The sequence below is a fragment of the Musa acuminata genome, chromosome BXJ1-9, assembly GCF_036884655.1.
Source record: "Musa acuminata AAA Group cultivar baxijiao chromosome BXJ1-9, Cavendish_Baxijiao_AAA, whole genome shotgun sequence".
Taxonomy (NCBI): Eukaryota; Viridiplantae; Streptophyta; class Magnoliopsida; order Zingiberales; family Musaceae; genus Musa; species Musa acuminata.
The window spans coordinates 30,094,938-30,121,251 of NC_088335.1; the positions used below are offsets into that span (position 1 = coordinate 30,094,938).

Here is a 26,314-nt window from a genome sequence, read left to right on the forward strand (position 1 = left end):
TGAATTATATAATCTAATGACAAGCTTACCTTTTGGTGTTGTGATTAGACGAGATGAATCAACATTAGTTGTGTAAAAAAATGAAGAAAAATACCAAAAAAGACTTTGCAAGAAAAACTAAAAAGATTTGAAATTTCATTTGATTAGAGATACAAAGTTCCATAACAGAAATATTTAAATGTAGTTGATCCTAAATAATTGAGGCATTACCCTTATTCTTATTAAAAGTTGCAAACTTTACCTATTGGTATATGGTTATATAGCCAAGAAAATTTGACGAACAACTTAGTTACACAAAAGCATTTACATAGACGTCACTAGAAAAAGGTCTCCAAGTATCAACCTAGCAATTCCACCAAAACTCCAAACTATTGCCAAAATATGCTATTTGAGGACTTCTTCAAAAGATGATAATGTAAAATTACTAAATCAAAATCCTATTGTTCAATCAAATCGAACTTTCATCTTTGCATGAAGCATAATATGGTTAGACTTTGATCAAAATACTAACTGAAGTTCAATAAATTAAATGACAAATTAAAAGTAAGGGTATAATTGAACAAAGAGGAAGCATTAATCCATAAAATAAATACTGAAACCATATCATTACACATTTTCGTCAACTTCAGATGTTGCACCAGTGGTCTATTGCGGGCAACAGAAATTCCCACCGCATAGGACATGACATATACATATAACAAAGATCATTTATTCTCTAAAAAAGCCGATACAAGTTTCTCCTAGAAAGTCTTGATGTTGATAGAAAAAGGCCTGATCATGTAGAACACATAGAAGATAAACATTTCCACTAAAATTAGTTACAGGGAAGAAATTTACTTCTCTGGATGCTCATTCATGATGTCAATTTTTTTTTACTTTCTCCACATTTTTTGTTTCGTATTTTGCATCTGGAAATCCCTTTAGGATCTGCTGACGATATATTTAAAATTTTGAAATTATTTTTGGAAAACGTTCCATATGAAAACAAAAAATTGATTGATAATGTTCTGTATAATACCTGATATAAATGCCAAGACACAAATGCATCTGTGGCTGCATACTGCAGTTGCTCCTTTGACAGCACATCAGCTTCCCAGTTTCCCATTCTTATCTTTTTAGGCTTCTCCAGCTATAAAAGAAACAATCATTTCAGTACGTGGAACAACTTTTATAAAAGCATATAAACATGCTAACACAAAAAAATCTCAGCAAACTATCAAAAGATCCAACAAAATAAACATGTGCAAGCAATTTGTAGTAGTATTTTATAGTCAATAAACTGTCTTTACATGCATCATATTCCACCTTTCCTAATAAGTGATGTGCTAGAGAAAAGTGTACTTCATAAAGTAGCTAATAACAATAGTTCTAACATATGGATTTACTGCATGGCCATAACAAATTTTTGAGACTTCAGTATATTGAAGAAAGTACTATGCTCAATGTATAGATAACAGAATCAGTTATATCTGGCAGATAAACAAAATAAATACTTTGTTTAAAAGAAAATTCTTGATCTGACAAGGGAATAAGTTTTGTCATTTACACAGAACGCTGGTTTTATCCCATGTTATGGCCTTATGCACTGGACCAGCTATTCCCAGTAGCGAGTCAGACCAATTCCATTCAGTTTTGAATAGAATTTATATTCATCTTTCTTCTAAGGTCTCCTATCATGATAAATCATCGCCCTGTACTGCTTGCACCAAATCTTACAGTATAGTAGTCAAATGGGGGGGGACCAAAACTCAGAGTGTAGTGTCTTGGTAGGTTTTTGTTAATAATCAAAATCAATTTCAACCATCAACCCTTTTCTAAGTATTGAACCACACGTCTCACTGTGTCAGCACAACCCTAAAGTAGGCAACAGAAGAGTGATCTTCCATTGGTTCATGACAAAATTCAAGATGCAAACTACACAAAGAACCTCATGAACATTGTTCGTAGAGGAGACCAAGCCACAGTATTTTGTACAGATTATGACCAATAATGGTGCAAATTTTAAGAAGGTCAGGTTACGATTAATGGAACAAAGAGGAAGCCTATTTTGGACTCCATGTGCAACTCATTGCATGAACCTAATGATGAAATATATTAATGAGTTAACAATGGTAAGGAAGTGTGGCGAGGGCACAAGCAATATTGAATGAAGTTTAGAACCATCAACATTTGACAAGAGATTCTAGTATACCACGAGACCAATGTTTTAAGTTGTAAAAATTTAGATATCATCTCTTTTTTTTAATGTAAAAGGTAAGTAGCGAAAGTGGGATTTGAGCCTAAGATCTTACATAAAGAAGGGCATAGTATTAGGATCTTAATGGCACTAAGACGGGGGGAGGGGGTTGATCAAGTTAAAGTTACAAGAGAATAAAACTAAATCACAAGTAAAATGCAAGAGAGAAACCAATTTGTAGTGGTTCAGTCTTCCCAACCCACGTCCACTCCTGATTCCTCTTTCCTCGAGGCTACCGGTTTTCACTATCGATCTTCTTTCCAATGGGCGACGATCAACTACCCTCGTTACAACTTTCTCCTTTTTAAGGCTAAGGAGACAACCTTCACACTCTCTTTTTATATAAGATCTCTCACCTCCTACAACTTAGAATTGTAACCAAACTCAAAAGGAGGAGACTCAAACTATGCTCAAAATGAGAATTTACAACACTTTTGTGCTTAGGAATAGATGCCCCATCAACCAAGCCTGAGTGGGGTATTTATAGGCCCCTAAAGACTTCAAGAATGAAGTCAAAAATTAAAATCTTCAAAATTTCGGGGGCACTAGTGGTACTACTACTGGCACTGGGGGGTACTACTACCGTAACGGGGTTGTGAATCTTGGCTCTGGCAATACTACCACTAGCCTAAGCGATATTACCGGCACCTTGGGTGGTGCTATCATCGGCATGGACCGTACTACCACTGGAAATGCCGAAATAGCATAAACAGTGCTTTTTGGCTGACTCAAGCGATACTACCGCCTGGGCCTGGCGGTACCACTGCCTGGACCTAGTTTAGGCCATTGATTGGCCTTCTAACAGGCCCAATTCGGCCCTTGTGCAAGCCTAATGGGTTCCTTGACAGGTTGGTATGGTTTTGGCTCAATATCAACTTAAATTGACCCATAATGACATCGATCAAGATTATGATAAATCAACCACGCATATAGCACATTAACGAAGCTTTCAACACATTGTACACTATTCTGGCATGTCTTTCGTTCTTCTAGCACTTCATCCGAACCTTTTAACATATCGTCCTTTCTTTCGACATATCGCCCATTCCACCGGCATGTTGACTTTCTCACGACATCAAATCTTCCGACGCAATATCTGATCTTTTCAGCACGATGTCTAAACCTATAGCACGAAGTTCGATCTCCGACACGTCGACCAATCCTTCGGACGACGTCCAATTATCAATACGATAATTTTTCAACACAACGTCCGATTGATTTGCTCGATAATTAACCCTTTGGTGATCCAAGTCCATAATCAAAATATTTTCTACATCACTTATCTTAAAAATATATTTGGTCTAGTAAACTCGTCAATTAATTTTATCATCAAAATCTGGGATTCAACAATCTTTTCCTTTTTGATGATTATAATCAATTAATGATAGGGTTTTAATAAGACTCCCTAGTCTATTTATCATTTTAAAATATTATTATAAACTTGAACTCAAATGATCATATATCCTTTTAAATGCAAATACTAAATTCAATTTAAAAAAAAATTTAACTTATCGATATTATGATTCAATCATTCAAGTCCAAAAATCAATATTCAATCAAATTTCAAATTTTAAGTTATCATCATTTGAAGTTTCAATTTTCAACAATTATCAATGTGTAATATCAACATCATGATTCTTCCAATTCATGCATGAGTCACCCCTTCTCCCCCTTGGTTAACAAAAAAAATATGCTTCTCCCTCTTTGTTAAAAAAAAAATAAGTTATTACTTCTCCCCCTTTGTTATCAGCAAAAAAAAAAGAGGGATAAAATCAAGGTTCGCAATACCATACCGTACTGGTATTTCGACCTGGGCTCGGTACCGGTATGGTACGGTATACCGAGCGGTACACCCAGGTGTACCGAGCGGTACACCTGGGTATACCGAGTACTGTAGCACTGCTACAGTGCTACAGTGTACTGCTGCAGTGCTATAGTGTTCTCGGACCGATAACAGTCAGTCCGCGTACCGACATACCTGTCGGACCGATACGTACCGCCCGTATCGGGCGATACGGCTCGGTACGACAGACCCTGGATAAAATGATATCATGGTACTACTTCTCCCCCTTTGTATTAATGTTCCAATTGTGTAAAAATAAAAATTACTTTAGTGTCATTATATACGAAGAATCTCAATATTATGTCATCGAAGAAAAGTTCAAGTTATGGAGATCGAGAGGTTAATTAATGATGGGTCTTAATAAGATTCCCCATATCTATATGTCATCTTAAAAATATGATGAACTTGAATTCAAAATAATAATTTTTTAATGATATTTTTGAATTTAAGTTGAGACAAATTCGATTTTGTTGATATTATCATTGTAAGCCCAAATATTCAATCAAGTTTCAAATTTTGAAAAATAATTAATAAAAGTTAAGCATGAGTCACTACTAATAAAAAGTTATTATAAGTTTACTTGTTCAACACGTAAGCTAGGCATGAATCACTACTTCTCTCGCTTTATCATCAACAAAAAATATGACTTACTTCTCCTTTGTCATCAATAAAATTGAGTATAAAGTCATGAATTCAAAAGAGTCAAAATAAATCTTAAGTCGTGAATACCAAAAACTCATAATTTATTTGGATAAATAGTAATTAACAAAAGTTCAAGTCGTAAGAGAATAAATAGTAAAAAGTAAAAAGTCTTTTGAATTCATTAGCAAAAGGAAGGAATCGTAAGAGAATAAATAGTAAAAAGTCTTGACTCATACAAAATAAATCTCAAGTCGTAAACACCGAGAAGTCAAGTGAAAGATCATGATTCGTTTAGATAAATCTCCTCTTTAATCATTAACAAAAAGAAAGAATCATAGAAGATCAAATAGTAAAAGGTTTTGGTTCATACAAAAGAAATCTCAAGCTATAAACACCAAGAAGTCAAGCAAAAGATCATGATTCGTTTGGATAAATCTCTTATTTAGTCATTAGTTAAAAGAAATTATCATATGAGAACAAATAGCAAAAGCTCTTTAATCATGCATTTAAAAGATTCAACATGCCTAATTCTCTCCTAATAAAATTGAATTATTCCTCACTCAATGGTTTAGTAAAAATATCTGCTATCATGATCCCTAATAAAATAATGTCTAATGTTAATGTGCTTAGTCCTAGAGTGTTGAATAGGATTCTTTGTCAAACAAATTACACTAGTATTATCATATTTTATATGGATATTTTTCAGGCAAGATTCATAATCTTTTAAAGTGTTCTTCATCTAAATTACATGCGCACAGTATACACCTGTCGTAACATATTTAGCTTCAGCCGTAGATAGTGCAATAGAGTTTTACTTCTTGGATGACCAAGAAACAATTCATAACCTAGGAATTGGTAAGTTCCAAAGGTACCTTTTCTATCTATTTTACATCCTACAAAGTCAACATCAGCATAAGCAATCAAATCAAAATTATTAGATTTAGGATACCATAATCCTAGAGATGATGTTCTTTTTAAGTACCTAAAAATTCTTTTTACTTCTTTAAAGTGAGATTGTTTAGGATTAAACTAAAATCTTATACAAAACCCAACACTAAATATTATATCAGGTTTAGTTGCAGTAAGGTATAGTAAACTGTCTATTATACCTCTACACATTTTTTGATCAAAGCATTCTCTTTTATTATCCATATCTAATTTAGTAGAAATACTTATTGGTGTGTTGATAGCCTTAACATTATCTATGTAAAATCATTTTAATAGATCAAGAGTATACTTGATTTGACTAATAAAAATATTATCTTTTAGCTGCTTAATTTGTAATCATAGGAAAAATATTAATTCACGCATTAAACTCATTTCAAATTCTTAGCTTATATTCTTATAGAATGGTTCACATAAAGATTCATTAGTAGAATCAAAAATAATATCATCAACATAAATTTGAAAAGTGAGAAATTCATTTTTGATAAACAATGTGGTGTTAACCCTTGCATTTTGAAAAATTATTTTGAATAAGAAAAGAGCTACGATTCTCATACCAAGCCCTAAGGGCTTGCTTCAACCCATAGAGAGACTTAGATGATTTATAAATATGATTTGAAAAAAAAATCATTTTCAAACCCGAGTGATTACTCAACATAAACTTTTTCGAAAAATAAAACCATTAAGAAAAACACTTTTGAGTTTTGATATTCATTTAAAATAATTTAAAATTTTAAAAACATGTATAGGCAAGGAGTATCCTTATGGCTTCAAGTCTAGCTATAGGAGCAAAGGTTTCTTCATAGTATATACCTTCTTCTTGGTTGAAACCTTTGGCCCCTAATCTAGTCTTATTTCGAACCATATCATGTAGTTTATCTTACTTAATTCCTAAAGACCCATTTAGTGTCAATTACAAGATGATCACTAGGTCTAGGAATAAGCGTCCAAACTTTATTTCTTTTGAATTGATTTAGTTCTTCATGTATTGCTGAGACCCCTGAGTCATCTTTAAAAACATCATTAATGCATTTAAGTTCAATTTGAGATAAAAAAAAGCTGTATTTGTATAAATATTTCTTAATAAAGAACGAGTTTAAACACCTTTTGATGTATCTCAAATAATTAGCTCCTTAGGATATGCATATATGTACTTTTATTCTTTGGATAAGGTTTCTTTGAAAGTAAATGTATCCAAGTTGCTTTGAAGAAAAGAATCCTCATTCAAATTCAATTTATCAAATTTAAAATTATTTTTCTTAGTTACGAGAGATTCATCAAAAATAACATAAATAAATTCTTCAATAACTAAGGATCTCTTATTGAAAACTCAATAAGCTTTAGAGATAAAAAAATATTCAAGAAAAATACCTTTATCGAGTTTTGTATTAAATTTTCCTAAGGTATCCTTGTCATTTATAATAAAATATTTATAACCAAAAATTTTAAAATACGAGATGTTGAGTCTTTTATTATTCCACAATTTATAGGGAGTTTTAAATAAATGAGGTCTTATAAAAATCTTATTCATAACATAGCATGTCGTGTTAACGGCTTCGGCCCAAAAGTATTTGGGTAGGGTATGTTCATTATACATGGCCCTTGTCATCTCTTGTAAACTCCTATTTTCTCTCAACAACTTCATTTTGTTACGAATTTTTTGGAGTCGAGAAATTGTAGTTATACTCATTCAAACCATAAAATTATTTAAAATCATAATTTCTAAATTTACCACCATGATCACTACGAATAGAAAAAATTATAAAACCTTTTTTATTTTAAATTTGTTTATAAAATTTGATAAAATATTTAAAATAATCATTTTTATGTTCCAAGAAGTATGTCTAAGTATATCTACTATCATCATCAATAACCATAAAAGCATATTTGCCAAGGTTTGTAATTTCGTATTGTACCAGAGTTTCAAGCTCAGTTCGGTATAGTATGGTATAAGTATACCAAGCGATACATTTTGGTATACCGCTCGATATATATATATATATATATATATATATATATATATATATATATATATATATATATAACAACGACAATGCCCGCATGAGAAGGAGGTTCCTTCCTTCTCAGCATGAACAAAAAAAAAGAGGAAAGGCGACATCGCTTGGTTTCCCTACGCAAAAAAATAAAGAAAGGGAGAGGCGACATCGCTGAAACGACGTAGCCTCGGTTTCCCCATGCAAAAAAGAAAGAAAAGGGAAAGGCGATGTCGCCAAGGTGACATCGCTCGGTTTCCCAGGGCGAAAAAAAAAAAAAGGTGTCACCTCATTTGGTTTCTTCTGTTGGGAAGAAGAAGTCGCTTCTCCCCACGACGTCGCCGAGGCTTTGTCGCCACGTCGAATCTCTAGGTTTTCCTTTTTCTTCCTCTTCTTTCTTCTCCGTCATCGACCTTTTCCTTCTCTGTCACCGACCGATTTAGGAACGGAAACAATCGCAATCGATGCTACCGCTTGATAGTAGACGATCCGCGGAACGGTCTACTGACGGACCAGTATGTATCGCACGGTACGGGCGGTATTATTCGAAATTAAAAACCTTAATATTTGCTACCTCCTAGACTTATTATATCAATATATCCAAAGAAATCAATATGAATTAGTTCTAATGGTCTAGAGGTACTTACTTGATTTTTGGATTTGAAGTTATTCCTTATATATTTTCCTAGTTGGCATGTATCATAAATTTTATCTTTAACAAATTTAATTTTAGGGATTCCTCTTACAAGTTCTTTAGTTCCAATTTATGAAATTAATTTAATATTAGCATGTCCTAGTCTCCTATGCCAAAGCTATGTATCATTATTCAAAACCGAAAAACAAATTGCATCACGAAAATTATCAATTCTTAAAGCGATCATAGATTTATTCTTATTTGGTATTTCTATGATGTAAGCATGAGATTCAAATTTAATATTATATCTCTTATCACAAAGTTGGCTAATGCTTATTAAGTTGTGTTTGAAACCATCCACCAAAAGCATATATTTAATCAAAAGATTCGATTTATTACCAATATTTTCAATGCCAATGATTTTTCCTTTATTGTTGTCTTCGAATGTAATATATCCTCCATCTTGGCTAGTAAACTTTGAAAAGTTTATAGAATCTCCAATCATATACCTTGAGCATCCACTATTAAGATATCATCTTTTACTCCTAACTCTTGTTTGGATATATACCTACAAGGAAGAGAGGTTTGTTTTAGGTACCCATTTAACTTTAGGTCCTTCTTGGTTAGATTTTCCTTTCTTGCCTTTTAGCTTTAAATCATTTATGGTTTATGTAGGAACCTAAACTAATTTGTGATGAATATATTTCTTAAGAGGGCATGTATAGGTAAAGTGATCGAACTTTCCATAGAAGTTGCATTTAACTTTAAAAGGAATATATAGTGGGGTTCTTTTATAAATTTAGTAGTTTTTTATGTGTGCTATTACTTATGAAACTAATACCTTCTTTTCTAAATCCACAACCTTATTTAGCAAGAATCATATTAAGTGACTTGTTTCTAATTTTAAATTTCTCTAATGTTTATTATAGTAACATCTCCTTTTTAAGTGATTCTATTACATCATTACTATCAATAAACTCCTTTAAGCAATGTTCTAGTGTTTTATTCATGGCAAGTAAGTCATTTTTTATATTTTTCAAGGCATGCAATTCTAGTAATTTTTGAACTAACTCATTTTTAAGTTCAAGGCTAGATGATTCTAAATCTTTATATTTAGTGTAAGAAGTAGAAGATGTCGATATATAGTTGTCATATTTATTTTTCAATGCATCAAATTCATTAACGAGTGAAACATGATCCATTTTTAGCCAAATATATTTTTTACCAATCTTTTTTAAGTTCATCATATAAATTATGAAATGATTCAAGTAATTCATCATGTGATAAAGAAGTTTCGAAAGAGTCAAATATCTCATTGTTGAAAGCCATTAAGACATAATTTGTCACTTCATCATTTATTTGCTCTTCTACTTCCGACTCACTTGATTCATCATATATTGCTTTAAGTGCTTTCTTCTTTTTTTGGGTTGATGACTTCTTTTTCAATTGTGGACACTCATTTTTTGTGTCCCGGTTTTTTACACTTATAGCATATGACTGTATCTTTCTTGAACTCGCTTTTATTCTTACCTTCTCATCTTGCAAGGTTTGTCCTATTTCTTCTCATTAACTTTTTTGATCTTTTTGTAAGAAGTGTTATGTTTTTATCGTTATTACTTGAGGTTTCACTCAAATAATCTTCTTTAGATTTGAGAGCAATATCCTTCCTTTTCTTTGAAGGTTTTCATTTTCTTCATCATTCGTTTTATTTATCATTTAATAGGTCATTAAAGATCCAATGAGTTCTTTAAGAGAAAGATTGTTCAAGTCTTTAGCTTCTTGTATTGCCGTTACCTTTGGATCCCAATTTTTAGGAAAAGATCTTAAGATCTTACTCACCAATTCAAGATTAGTATAAGTTTTACCAAGAGTTTTTAATCCATTGACAACATCTATAAAAGGGGTGTACATATCACTAATAGATTCACATGTCTTCATTTTAATAATTCATAACTATGAACTAAAAGATTAATTTTGGATTCTTTTACTCGTGTCTTCGTGAGTAACTTCAAGTGTATATCATATATCACGTGTCGATCACAAGTAAAAACTCGATTAAGCTCATTTTTATCTAAAACACAAAATAAAACATTTATAGCTTTAGCATTTAAAGAAAACGTTCTCTTTTCAAAGTCATTCTATTCTTCCATCGGTTTGGAAGATTTTTGAAAACCAAACTCAATAATATTCCATAAATCAAAATCCATAGAAAGTAAGAAAATTTTTATTCGTGTTTTCCAATAGGTATAATATGTCCTATTAAACTTGGGAGATTGTATGATAGAGTGTCCCTTTTGATTGCTTGAAAATATCATTTATTCTCTCGGGTGTCAATCTAAATGAAAGAACCTCGCTCGGATACCAATTGTTACGATCTTGGGTTGGGGGGGGGGGGGGAATGAATTAATGCAATAATATTTTTAATCGATTTTAAAACTAGATCGATAAATTAATACATTTTAGAAACTCGATTGATCAAGTTAAAGTTTCAAGTAAAGAGAATAAAACTAAATCACAAGTATAAGTAATGAGAACCGATTTGTAGTGGTTTAGTCTTCTCGAGTTATGACAACTCCCAATTCCTCTTCCTTGGAGATTATCAACTTTTATTACGAATCTTTTTTTCAATGAGCGAAGATCAACTATCATTTTTACAACTTTCTCCTTTTTAAGGCTGAGAAGATAACCTTCACATTCTCTTTTTATACAAGATCTCTCACCTCCTACAACTTAGAATTATAATCAAACACAAGAGGAGGAGACTCAAGCTATGCTCAAAATTAGAGTTTACAATGCTTTTGTGCTCGTTAATAGATGCTCCATCAATCAAGCTTGAGTGAGGTATTTATAAGCCCCCAAAATACTTTAAAAATGAAGTCAAAAATTTAAATCTCCAAAATTTCGGGATACTAGCGGTACTACCACCGGCATCGGACAATACTACCACCGTAACGAGGCTGCGAATCTTGGCTTTGGCGGTACTACCACCGACCTAGGCAGTACTACCATTGCCCTGGGCGATACTATCGTCGGAAACACCAAAAAAACACAAACAATGCTTTTCAGTTGACTCAAGTAATACTACCGCCTGGGCCTGACAGTACCACCACCCGGGCCTAGATTAGGCCACCAATTTGGCCTTCTAACAGGCCTAATTCAACCCTAGTTTATGCCCAATAGCTTCCTTGATAAGTTGGCATAGTTTCGACCGAAAACCAACTCAAATTGACCTATAATGACCTCGATCAAGACTATGATAAATCAAACATGCATACGGCACATTAACAAAGCTTTCGGCACGTTGTACGCTATTCCAGTATGTCATCCATTCTTCTGGCACATCGTCCTTTCCTTTGGTATATCGTCTATTCCACCAACATGTCGACTTGTCTACGACATCCAATCTTACGACGCAATATTCGATCATTCCAGCACGATGCCCGAACCTATAGCACGAAGTCCGATCTTCGATATGTCGACCAATCCTTCAGCTCAACGTCCAATTTTCGACACGATAATTTTTCAGTGCAACATCTGAATGTCCTCCTCGATAGTTGGCCCTTTTGTGATCCAAGTTCATGATCAAAGTATATTCTACATCACTTATCTCAAGAATATATTTAGTCCGATAAACTCATTAATTAGTTTCATCATTAAAATCCAAGATTAAACACATAGGCCATAAACAGTTTATCTACAACCATCATTAGGTGCACTCCCTGATGCAAAAGTTTACAAATGGAGAGATACTCCGACCTAGTATCACTTAGTTCGCAACAAGCTTCATCACCTTATAAGGTCCACTCAGCAAAAGAGACACGATCTAAAGTCAATGGTCACATCATAGGAATGGTCGAATTCCTAGTACTCAAAATCATCCGATGGAAAAAAAGTAAAGAAGACAATTCTATCATCTAGATTTTAGGAGTCTATAAGTGAAATCATAACAGTAGTCAAATTACTATATATTTCCCTTCATAAGGTCAATATAAAGAAGCATCCACAGATACCTATTTGGGACATATGTTGCTTACACATCATCGAACGCAAGACTGAAGCCCATATGAACCAAGACATTTATAATGCAAGTAAATTTAAATTCAGTCATTTATAAGATGAATACTCATTGCATGGAAAATTCAATATTGATAAAATCATTTATCTTGTAGCATATTACCTAAATCCTACTATTTAATTTTTGTAAAATCTTGGACCGAACCATATTTCTTGCAAGCACTAATGAAAGCTATATCCTGACTCTTGCCACAAAATGTTGATAAAGCCGAGGCTATCATGGATGGTCAACTATTCTAGAAAAATGTCGGGTCTTTCATCGATAATGTAGCCATATCTTGTCATTATAGTATAGTAGCTGTTAAAAGAAAGTTACACACTCATCTTTAATTTTAAATTGAAATTGACATTAATGATTTATTATGCTAATAGTGTTATATATATTTTTTCCAGTATATTTTTTCCAGTATATTTTTTTTACAATTGAATGGTGGCTATAATTTGGAGGGTCCGCACCCAATTTAAGATATGTTGTAGTTTGTGTGTTTTTATAAACGAATCCATCGAGTGGCTATGAACGTAATTGGCTAACGTTCACCTTGATTCCATCGAGTGGCTACGAACGTAATTGGCTCACATTCACCTCGCTTCACATAAAGATTCGCAACAATCATGTAGATAGCTAGAGAACCTTGTGTACATGCACTAGAGATTAATCCCTTAGACCTCTAATACAATAATAATGATTCTCATTCGATGTTAGAATGGGTCGAAGCAACAAAAAGGATCCTTTACTTGATGAGGCATGAGATCGTCTACTTCCTTCTCGTATTATCATTGTAGCGATAAAAGAAAAGGAACAACATTCTATTAGGAGGAAGATCCCCATTGGTCAATACATGGTGGAAGGAACCAGACAACCTCAACTCATACTAGTCAAGGTCATGACACCCAACAATCACAATCGTCTACCTAGTGTACAAAGGCAAAAGGGAAGACAATAACAACAATCGATCCATTAGAAAGAATTGAGAAGCAATAATTTCAATCGAGCAATGAGACACCTCCATCATATTTAGCACTTCGCTCGGTCTGTAGTGATAGCAATGTGAATAATAATGTCTCGACCGATAATGGCAATGATGACGAGAAGTCGATTGTTCCGTCTACTCAGCCTTAGGGTAATACATGGACCAAGGAGCAACATTTTACGTATGCCACCCAAGATATATATAATGAAGATTGAGGAGGTGGTCATAATGTTTATATACGAAAGGGGAGGGGAAGGCAATCGATGACTCGAGTAGATGCAATATAGCCTATACAACATAAACATAGAGCAAAGCTTGTCATATTCCCAACCAAGGTAGGCAATACCGAATGATACCACCCGGTACGGGCGGTACGTATCGGTCCGACAGCGTACCGGTACGCGGACTGCCCGCAACTGGGTGGAACAGTTAAAAATGCCCTGTATCCGACGATACGGGGTAATATCGGGCGATAACTATTGAAATTTCTACCGTTACCGTCCGGCACAACTCGGTAACGGTCCATTTCAACCGTTACTGCACTGTAACAGTGCTACATTGCTCCAACGGTAAAATTGACCGTTGGAGCCCTTTCTCATAGTATTTAAACCCTCATTCTTCCCTATTTCACTTCTAAACTCTTTTTTCTCTCCTAAACTCTATAAAATAACGATTTGTGAATTCAATCGAGACTAATTTGGGAAGATTAAGAGAAAGAACTTTCTAATCAAAAGGTATGTATTCTCTTTCTTTAATTAGAGAGTTATTAAAATATTTAATATTATGATTACTGTGTTTCATGCATATTAAATATTGAAAAATATTTATGATGTTGCAATTAGTCATTTTAATGATGATTTAATCGAAATTTGTTCGATTTTTTGTCAATTCAATGTGTTTAATACCTATTAGGATGTTTGCTATGTTTATAGTGTTGAAAGAGAAGTAATTAGTGAAAAATTAATTATATTAATCATGTAATTAGTATATCTAATGATGATTTTATCATAATTTGAATCATATTGGATCAAAATTACATATTTAATATTTTTTTATGTGTTTCACATATATATGATGCTAAAATAGGTTTAATTAGATTTTATTTAAGTTATTTAATACTGTGATTAGTAATTTTAATGATGATTTAATTAAAATTTATTCGATTTTATGTCAATTCAATATGTTTAATACCTATTAGGGTGTTTGCCATGTTTATAGTATTGAAAGAGAAGTAATTAGTGAAAAATTAACTATGTTAATCATGTAATTAGTGTATCTAATGATGATTTTATCATAATTTGAATCATATTAGATCAAAATTACATATTTAATATTTTTTTTATGTGTTTAACATATATATGATGGTAAAATAGGTTTAATTAGGTTTTATTAAAGTTATTTAATTCTGTAATTAGTAATTTTAATGATGATTAATTAAAATTTGTTCGATTTTATGTCAATTCAATTTGTTTAATACCTATAGGGGTGTTTGCCATGTTTATAGTATTCAAAGAGAAGTAATTAGTGAAAAATTAACTATGTTAATCATGTAATTAGTGTATCTAATGATGATTTTATCAGAATTTGAATCATATTGAATCAAAATTATATATCTAATGTTTCTTTTATGTGTTTGACATATATATGATGGTAAAATAGGTTTAATTAGGTTTTATTAAAGTTATTTAATGCTACGATTAGTCATTTTAATGATGATTTAATCGAAATTTGTTCGATTTCATGTCAATTCAATGTGTTTAATACCTATTAGGGTGTTTGTCATGTTTATAGTATTGAAAGAGAAGTAATTAGTAGAAAATTAACTATGTTAATCATGTAATTAGTATATCTAATGATGATTTTATTATAATTTGAATCATATTGGATCAAAATTACATATTTAATGTTTCTTTTATGTGTTTAACATATATATAATGGTAAAATAGGTTTAATTAGGTTTTATTAAAGTTATTTAATGCTACGATTAGTCATTTTTTATCGATATTTGGTCAATTTAATATATTTATACTTTATAATTTATTTGATTTAAATTTGGTAGGATCATGGTACCAAAGGAACAGCCACATGATGATGCATGGGTTCATGCCCAAAAGATAGATGGGAACCATCATCATTGACAATGTATTTATTGTGACTACATTGGCAAGGGTGGAGGAATAACTTGGGTGAAAATGTATTTGACGGGCGAATATCCTGATGTTGCAAAATACAAGAAGGTTCCGATGGAGATCCGTAAATTATTTCAAAGCAAGCTACAACAATCAAAGGAATATACATTAAAAAAGAAGGCAAGAGTTGAGAAAGAATATTATAGGGCTACACAGGAACTAGTTTATGATCAATATGAGGATTGCGGCGATCAAATCGACCCGGATCTCACAGTTGGGATTCGTGCATCATTGGAGCATCAGTATACGATTGATGAAGCAATGAGGCATCGACGACCTGACTCACAATTGGAGTGGTAGTGGAATTCAGAGGTCGGCTAGCATAAGGCAACCAACTGCTCCTTCTCAGTTAGGCCGAACTAGTAGCATTAGATATGGTGGACTCCGTGGTTTTATGAGAGGTCTTGGCAGGAGGTCCGCACCATATATTGTTGATATTGATCCGCAAGCCTATCCCCCACAAACAGCGAAATAGACATGGATTGACGATGCATACATAAAAGAAAAAAAATGGGATATTGGGAAGGCAATCTCAAAATAGTTCAACTTCCACAAGATTCCAACCAATACAACCCAAGGTCCATATTATCAGAGCATGGTCTCTTTTATTCAAAAGTCTGGCACGGGGATCCAACCTCCAACACCGAAGGAGATTTACGACGTGTACTTAGATGAGGAGGTGGCAGAACTAAAGGATTGGATCAAATCCTTCAAGAGGCAATGAGACGAATATGGGGTGACACTTATGTGTGACAGTTGGATAGGACCAACAAGAATTAAGTATCATCAACTTTCTTGTTTATTGCAACAGAAGAGTGGTGCTTCATAAGTCCGGTAATGCTTTTGAAAATATCCAAGATGCAAACTACATTGAGAGCTTGATGGACACTATAGTAGAGGAGATTGGACCATAGTATGTTGTCCAAATAATAACCGACAATGGAGCGAATTTCAAAAAAGCCGGTTTGCAATTGATGGAAAAAAGAAAAACTTTGTTTTGGACTCCATGTGCAGCTCATTACATAGATCTAATGCTGAAGGATATTGGTGAGTTGGATGCAGTCAAGAATTATGTAGCTCGAGCACAATCAATTATAAAGTTTATATATAATCATCATTGGGTCCACGCTTTAATGCAAAAGTATATAAACGGTGAGATACTTCGACCTGGAATTACTCGGTTTGCTACCAATTTTATTATATTAAAGTCATTACAGCAAAAAAGGCATGGCTTGAAGGCAATGGTCATCTCACAAGAGTGGTCTGAGTCTAGATATTCAAAATTGAGCGATGGAAAGAAGATAGAAAAGTCCATTCTTTCCTCTAGATTTTGGGAGACTACGATAGAAATCATAAAAGGTGTGGAACCACTTTATATTGTCCTCCGTAAAGTCGATATGGACAAGCGTCCACAGATATCGTATCTTAAATATATGCTGATTTCAGCGAGAGAGGAGGTCAGGAGAGCATTCAAAGATGATTTTAAGGCCGACCAATACGTACGGATCATTGATCGTCGAACCGAAGTTCATATGGATCAAGATATCCATAATGTAAGTAAATTCATATTCAGAATAATTTAATTTATTATTATTTAGATAATAAAAAAATCATACTAATAAAATTATGTCTTGCGGCGTATTATCTAAACCCGGCAATTCAATATCGATATGCTCTCGGAACGCAAAATGATTTCCTAACGATACTACGAAATGTTATATTTTGGCTCTTGCCAAACACTACTAATGCAACCGATGATCTTATGGAGGGTCGATTATTTCGAGAAACAGTTGGTTCATTCTCCGACGTTGTAGCTGTATCATATCGTTACACTATGGATCCTGATGAGGAAAAGTTATACATATTGATTATCAATTATATTTAATGTTAATTATTTGTTATCCTAATAAAATCTTATTTATATCTTTTTACAGTCGAGTGATGGCTACAATTTGGAGGGGATGCACTATATTTAAGCCATATTTAAAGAAGGTTACCGTTCGTGTACTTTCATAGACAACATCTAGTGGTTGCGAACGTAATTGGTCAACGTTTGCATTGATTCATACGAAGGTCCGCAACAAACTCTCATATAGACGATTAGAGAAACTAGTATATGTCTATTATAACATGCGGCTAAGATTGCAATGTGCTGAGTTGGATAAGGAGCCAGAGGAATCATATATTGATCCCATTGACCTCCAATTCTACAACGAAGATTCAGAGCCAATGTTAGATTGGGTTGAAGCAGCAGAGAACCAAGAGGATCCTCTACTTAATGAGGCGGGAGATCCTCAGCGTCCTTCACGTTTTATCACCGAGGCAATAGAAGTAGAAGAAGAACAACCCCAACAGGTGAAAAATCCCCCTCAATTACAACGTGGCAGGAGTCGAACAACATAGAGTCAAACTGCTCGAGGAACTACGGACACCCAACGGTCACAGTCGTCCGCCCAGCGTACAAAGGCAAAGGGGAAGGCAGTAGCATCAGTTGCATCGTTGGAAAGAATCAAGTCGGGCAACGAGACACCTTCACAATCACATTCAGCAACTCGCTCGGTCCAAAGACATGATAGCAACACGGACAGCAGTGCCTCGACAGATGATGGCGGTGATGCTAGGCAGTCGTTGGTCTCGTCTATACAAGTTGAGGGTGGTGCATGGACTGAGGAGCAATATTTTACACATGCCACCTAAGATTCAGATCATGGAACTCGACAAGGTACTGGTCAAGTTTATACGCAGAAGGGGAAGGGAAAGGAAGTAGATGAATTTGAGTAGATGCGACATAGCCTACATAATATAGACAGAAAAAAGCTCATCGTATTCACAGTCATCGTATTATGGAGAATCATACAGGCAACAACAGTATGGTGATAGTTGGTCATCCTTCTCTGAGCAATAGTATGATACAGAGCAGCAGATCAGTAGCGAAAGTAAAAGCTCTGACATTCACCAATATATGCCTCAAGAGCTGCCTCGGACAAATATGATTCATGACGATCAGCACCACATTGATGCATCAATAGCATACAGTGTATCAATACACTGTCATGGGATCAATTTCATGATTGGGTCCAACAAACATATCATATTGATATGCAGATATATAGGATCGAGGACCCCGATCCACCACCCGTGGAGGCCCATCATTCATTTTGGTGGTAGAATCAACAATCAGATATATCTACATATGTGATTATTTAATTCATTTGAATTTTAGAGTTTATATTGTAACAAAATAGTCTAACAATTTAAATGATTTTTCTGTAGATATTTCAATATTTATAGAAGGACAATCCATAACGAATTGAAATACGAACCTTGAACAAGACTTCCTCAAAACCTAAAAAAGATATGTGAAACTATTCTTACCTAATTTACATTGATTTTGCTAAACTTATACTATTACTATATTTATTTCTAACTTAAAAACCCTATCCAAACTTTTTTTTATTTTTAGGTATTTTTGGAGGGTTTTACACCCTAAATTAGGTGTACCGCTCGGTACGCTTGGCGTACCTCTCAGTACACCGTACCGTACCGTACCGTACCGAGCCAGCCTCGAAACATTGATACGATACGGTTTTGGGGACCTTGTTCCCAACCATCATATTGTGGAGGATTCTATGGCCAACAACAATATGGTGATAGTTAATTAGTGATAGTTAGTCTTTTTTTTCGAAGGTTGATCATTCTTATAATAAGGAGGCTAGTGGTGATAGCATAAGTTTCGCTGTTCTCCAACCTCCCCACCCATACATGCCACAATCATACTTGTCTCAAAAATCTCCTCGGATATGTGTTGTTCAAGACTCTCAAGCAACCACCATCAACACATTGAAGCACTAATGATATATAGTTTATTTGTATACTATGTCATAGGAGCAATTTCAAGATTAGGTCCGACAGACATACCATATCGATATATAAATACATAGGATTGAAGACCAACACGGTCGGTCAGTACCAACTATGGAATACCACTATTTATTTTGGTGGTGGAAATATATATATCTAGCGATCGATCCAATGATTACTTAATTTGTCTAAATCTTAAAGTTTTGACACACAATCTAGGTCGTATCTTTGAAGATGACTCGCCATCAATAGAAGAACCATTTGGAACATACTGCAAAGTTATTACTCAATGTCCAAAAAAGATAAATTCGCTATGTCTTCCTTACTTGGATTTTTTTATTAAAATTAAACTAATATTACATTAAGTTCTAATTAAAATACCCTAATTTAGGTTTTTTTCTAATTTTTAAGTATTTTTGGGATTTTTTTGGATTTGTCGACACGTACTGATGTACCAACATACAATATGCTGGTAACAATCAGTACGTTGTAGTCCGACTATGACCGACACAAGATTGTAGTCCCTTGATTCATAGCATGTCCAAATTCAAATGTTTAAATGAAAGATTTGAACTACTTTTACTAGAGATTTTTATCATCTAGGACCCACTTGATGAGGGTAATAATTATGATAAGACTTGCATGACACCCGCTGACGTCCCGCTCCCCTGTTAGTCCGACACCGCGTAACTGACACGGGTCAAAACGCCAACCGAGGCCCATTAACGATCGCTCAGGTTCGGTTCCACACGCTACGCCGATAGCAATGTCGACGCCATCAGAAGGTACGATCTTACCCCTTGCGGGCAGGCGCATCAGGTAACACCGAACCCCCCTTATAAATACCCTTGCATTCTGAACAAAAGAAAAGAGGGAGAAAACAACCCCACTACGATTGCTGACTGACTTGATCGTCGGAAGGGTCGGGTCGAGTTCTCCCGTCCCAACCTGTGTGCAGGAACGAAGGCGAGGCGCTTCTCTCCGGGCGCGTTGGCAAGGAACCCCCTTGCAAAGGAACCGGCAACCCGTCATCTGGACCCGAACCAAGCCGCGTCGGCCCCGAGGTCACGGCTAAAAAGTTGTTTACACTAACACCACTCAACGAAGTTCCTTAAGAAAAGTATAAATCATCACTATACACTACTACTTAATATGTAAACTATGTGCTTTCTTTTTAATAATTACCATAAGTATTCATATGGTTTCCCTTATTCTATTTTAACTTCATCAACTTATTCAAATCAAAGAACTAACACTGGCAGCTCTATCAGAGCCCAAGTGTGCCAATGTGTATCAGTCTTACTATCATTACCAGTTTGTCCACACTTGGAAGACGGAAAAGTTATGTTTATCTTCTACATGGATTTTGCCACTGGAAAATGGCATACTATCACCTAGTCAGACAGGTATATACCAAGCTGCACTCTGGTTATTCTACGATATTTCATTCTGTGATTTGAACCTCTGACAGGAAATTTTGGCAGTAGTGATGTTTTATATGTCACAAATAGCTCAGAATTAAACATAGTATCATACATCTCTAGCTTGCAATGAACCTATATGATGGCAAGAATTGTGAACATTTCAGCCTATATGATGGCAGGAGTGATGTTTTGTATGTCGCAAATAGCTCAGAATTAAACATAGTATCATACATCTCTAGCTTGCAATGAACCTAAAAAAGCAACAGATGAACATATATGAACCAACTATTAAACCAGTAGATAAAGAAACCAAGTGGTTCACAAAACCTGCTTGCATGTAATCATTTCAGTTAGAGAAGCCAAACTCCATCTCTTAGGCACTCCACCAAGTTTGAGGTTTGCAAGACTCGATAAGTCCTCTAATGGTTCAACACAAACATTATAATCATTTGTCATCTTCCATGCATCATTGGCTATACATACTCCAACCTTCAGAAATTCAAATGAAATTTTTCTCAAGAAAAAAAGTCATTCAAAAATATATTATCAAATCAAACTAGCATTCTCACTTTGACAGATACAGTATCCTCCAAAAGACACTTCAAGCCAGGAGGAATTCCAGAATGGATTATATGCATGACATAACACCTGGCATTTTCCAGGCATATTTGCATAACTGCAGCTTTCCTCGGTGCTTCACCTGTAGATTGGAGACCACAAATTCACACTTAATTGGCATGTAGTTGAAAAAAGATACCTGCTAGAAGCAATAAGAAAACAAAAGAAATTCATTTCTAAGACTAGGAAAGCACAGAAAGTTAATCAAGCAACCATAGATTTTGGATGAAAACACAGCTTAAGAGAACAAATAAGGTCACTTAAGAAACAGTCTGGTAGAAGAACCAACCCCTCTTGAAAACAGGTCTCCACTCAATGTCAAATCCAAGAGAGACATGATCCATACATTGTTTCATAGATCTAATTTTATTTAAAAGTTCCATGCTCGCTTGCTCAACTTCTGGAGCAGTCCTACAGTATATGATGCTCCCCCTATATGCCATTGTTGGATATCTCACTTTGAAATTACCTGAAGCCAAAGTGATATCTGAGTGTTAAAAATGATTGGAACATTATGAGTAACAGGACAATGAAACTTTGTATAGTGTATACAGGAACTAAATAAAAGATATTAAAAGGCACACTTTTTAATAATGCTAATAGTTGTTAAACATGGATTTAACAGGTTTTTTATTTAACACCAATGACTTCATACCATGAATAGGAACAAGGGACAATCATTACCTAGCAATATAATGATCTTTCTGGATGTGATACACAATGAAAGTACCAAGACCTCCCATTTATAATTTTACCAGGATCTTGTTCGACTAATAAAGATATTTATATTCTGGTAGGCCCGATGGAGTTACAATGCATTAGTATTAAAAAAAACAACAAGATTTATCAATATGCATATATGCAAGTTCTTCAGATACTAAAATGTTTTCATTTCCTGATTAAAGATGAACTTTTTCTTTTTACCTAAATGCAGAGTCAGTACTAGGGTTGATAAGAATAATATAATCAAGTGAAATTGCAAATGCAAGTACCAAAAGGTTAGGGTACCAAAAACGACTTGAATTTGAAATTAAATTTCCATAATGTTGAAACAGAAATTACAACAAAAGAACATAGACAAAATAAAGATCATCTAAATCATGCCTTCCATTAAAAAAACATTAATCCAGTCAGTAAAGTGTTCCCATGTATACATTACTGCAATATATAGGTAAATCTGAACTTGAACTCATCTGCTCATATGCTCAAGAAGTGTCCATTTAGGGCTTCTAATAAATTATCTTTGATACCATTGAAAAAAAAATTGTCATGTTATCACAAACCAGACAGCCACCTACAATACACATGGAATGCCGCCTCAAACTTTTAACAAATATAATTAATTTAAAGCTGCCAGCACATGTACAGATGAAATGAGTAGTTCCAGGAGTAAAGTGATCATATACCTGTTATCACATCTCTCTTTCAAAATAAGTTTTCCAACTAAAACAAATTTGTTGAATTTCAAGTTGCACTAAATTGTCAATGTCTATAGGAAACTACGTTTGAGTTGCAAGATAAGCCACATGCCTATTATAGGAAGGCACACAATATAAGTACCTAGTGAAAAGTAACTTCAAAATTAGGTAAACATAAAACTAAGGTCTCATTTATATATAAAAAATCTAAAAAAAGAAATTGGTTCATTGCCATAGCTGTTATCTAAATTAGAAAAATGCAATCACACAAAGCCAGTGATAAAAAAGAAGAGAGTGGCAACAGAGAGAAAATTATAGTTATAAAGAAATGAAACAAACAAAAAAGTGATCCATTCTTACTTTAAATTGTACGCTAGTCTGCTCTATGCTTTTTTTCTGTAACATGTTTGGTAAATCCTAATAGCTTTTTGAACTAAATCAAAGATATGAAAAAAGGTATGTCTAAAGAATATTTTACTAATCTGACTCAACCAGGGATAAATTTTACCAGAATGATTCCCTATGTTTGTGTTGCTAACAAAATTAACTACTAGGATATCTACATAAACAAGGATAGCAGCAATTACTATAACCTATCCCTTTTGGCGAATATTTCAATCTTAGTTGTTTGGGTTGAATCACTTTGATCAGGCTAAACCAAACCTCTTTAGTCAATGGTATTTGCCATGTTAATTAATATATTTTTTTAACATCTTACCTGCTTTTTAAACCACCTTAACCCTAACACAAATAAGATATTTATGACAAAATTTGTGAAGCAAGGTTCATCGTACCACAATGTACCACTCAATATGGGCAATATGTACCAGTTCCATAGAGGATCGATACAGATGGTACATCGATATGTTCCTATGTACTGTGTGTCAGTATGCTCAATATGGCTTGGTACAACTTGGTATATACCATACCGACAATTGGTCGGTACACCGGTACAAACCGGTAAGGCGAACCATATTGTGAAGGGCTACAAAATCAAGCTTATATTGGTGTCTACTTTCTACATTGTGGTATCATATGATGAATTACATTATTTCTAAAATTCGAGATTGTAGCTAAAATCATAGCTCTTGAGCTCTTCAAATCTTTGTAATCAAAATCAAGAAAATTAGACCTTGACAATAAAACAAGAACTAAAGCACATAGCCCAAATGATTAGTGAATTAGTGATACAAGTTACTAATTAAAAAAAGTGGCTTTGAGTTTATTCATGGTATTGGCCAATTCTAATACAATCGGCCCACTCCATATTGGTATAACCCAATAATCAGCCAGAATTGGCTAGAATCAATCAAACTCAACTGATAATGGCTAATAATTGCCAATTCTATTTGACAACCTTCAAGAGGGAAAGAAGAGAGTATAACATAAGCAGGGGATGGAGACGAAGAAAGCTGAGATTAATACAAGAAACCTTTGACCATTACTATAAAATTGAGCAACATGCTATTTTCTTCCATTTAATATTTGCTACAACCAATGTGTCATCAAGCATCATTGTTTATTATCCTCCACTATGTAAGACAGACAGAAAACAATATAGGGAAAGAAAGAGGGAGGATAGAGGACAGCCCTTAATCTCTTAAATAGGAAAGCTTTCAAAGAGATAGGGGATATTATAAGATTCAAAAATAATCCTATGTATGATAAAATAATTTTTTGTTCTATCTTGTTTTGTCACCCTGCACTCCACTTGTATGGTTATTAGGGACCATCATTATAATTAGGGTTTTTAATTTGTCTTTGCATTACCCTACAGTTCCCATGTATGGTTATAAAAGACTTGTCAGTGGTGCCATCGGTATCTTCAAAAATTCCAAGTGGATAACACACCATATTTATCTATTATAGTTATATTTGTATTATACATTAATATAATTTTCTAATAAATATATGATAATCATTTTCATTAACTATTCTCATGATAAGTTGTACGTCACCCTTACGACACATACTCGCAAAAGGCTTGCCTCCTCATAATATCGTTCAGTCCATTAAGGACCAGCATGGAAAAATAAAATGAATCAGTGACAGATCGGCACATGGGGAATATGTTATCATCACTTCACCAAAGTGTAACTCGAGTTTGCACAAACATAACTGAACAAATATAACTCCTAGTGACTCAAAAGATATCTCATACCTATGTATTACGATAATAAGGCAAAAAGATAAGATCAACCCAGAATATGACTCTAAACTCCATCTGAAATAGTCACTAAAAAAAAGAAGCGAAAATACATCCGAAAATAACAAAAAATTTCCAACAAGACCTTACTCTAGGGTGGCAGAGAAGAACCTGCACTTCATTACACAGTGGTCATTCTGAAATAAAGTTTTGGAGTGTTGTATATCCCCATGTCATTTTGCTTGCAAAGAGGTAATCATGCACATACATCCATATATATATATATGTGAAAAGTACACAAAATATAGAAAAAGACTTAGTCAAATATGCATCAGCTAATATCAATATTGTATCTCATTTTCTTGTTGCAACATTAATATGAGATATACACAACAATGCACCTTTCAGGGGTTCAGAATTCAACGTTTAGCAAAATATAAGCTTCGCAACTGTGCTGATTCACCGTTTATTAAACCAAAGCTACAAAAAGGATACGCCAAAAGCATAATGAAGTTGCCTTAAAAACCAAAAGGAAAAGGAAAAAAGAAAAAGAACACGAAATCTCTATACCCAAGAAAGAACCGAGATTTTAAAGAAACACCAAAAGCTTCTTTCGTAATTGAAGAAAAGATGAACTTAATCGAACGAAATCAACCTGGGCAACGAAGTGGCGAGACCCTCCAAGCCCCATTTGTAGGGCAAGATGACGGCGGCCGATCGGCGATCGCCGTGGCCACGCCGCCGCCGTGCCCGCCATGGCACTGAGACTCGGTGGCGTCGGCCCGGCCCCAGTCGGGCAAACGACGGCCACTTGGTCGCGAATGGAGGGGGGCAGGGTCGTCGGCGTCAAGATCGGAGGAAATCCGTCGCTTCTTGGCGGAGGAGTAGTAGACGCCTTCGATGGCTCGGAGCTCTTCCTCAGCAACAAGGTCCCAATCCCAATCCAGGAAGCTGTCGCCGTCCTTTTCCATTTCCAATCATCCCTCTCTTTCCCAAAGGGAAAGAAATTGTATTTTGAACGAGCGTGTTTACGAAACAACTAATGTCACGATATGTTGCCGTGGACCCTATGCCGACAGTGTTCGTCGGAGGTTAAATCGCATCTGATGTCGAAAACGGAAAGAGAGCCGCAACAGCTGAAACGCAAATTAACGCAGTTCGTTCCGACGTTGCGCCTATGGGTGTTTTCGCCTCTCCACATACTAAATCGAAGATCAATTCGCAACACGACGGGGATCGAGGCGTATGAGCGGAGTTTTGGCACGCAACGAGTCAGATGGACGACCGACACGAAATATCGGACCAAGATTTTTATTTTT

The 26,314-nt window shown here is 34.5% G+C and overlaps 1 protein-coding gene across 4 annotated transcripts; it reads right to left on the reverse strand.

The window, feature by feature from the left end:
- Positions 1–555: 555 nt before the first annotated feature.
- LOC103974534 (3'-5' exonuclease) lies at positions 556–26,314 on the reverse strand. 4 transcript variants are annotated; one of them, XM_065083476.1, is made up of 6 exons: positions 25,651–26,311; positions 21,721–21,900; positions 21,383–21,513; positions 21,141–21,302; positions 1,019–1,129; positions 556–771 (listed from the first exon to the last, which is right to left on the reverse strand). In XM_065083476.1, the coding sequence occupies exons 1-6, from the start codon at positions 25,964–25,966 to the stop codon at positions 709–711; spliced, it is 963 nt and encodes a 320-aa protein (XP_064939548.1). In that variant the 5' UTR covers positions 25,967–26,311; the 3' UTR covers positions 556–708. The 4 variants fall into 4 exon arrangements, with proteins under 4 accessions (XP_064939548.1, XP_064939546.1, XP_064939547.1 ...); XM_065083474.1 differs by having other exon boundaries at positions 556–930; XM_065083475.1 differs by having other exon boundaries at positions 556–927; positions 25,651–26,310.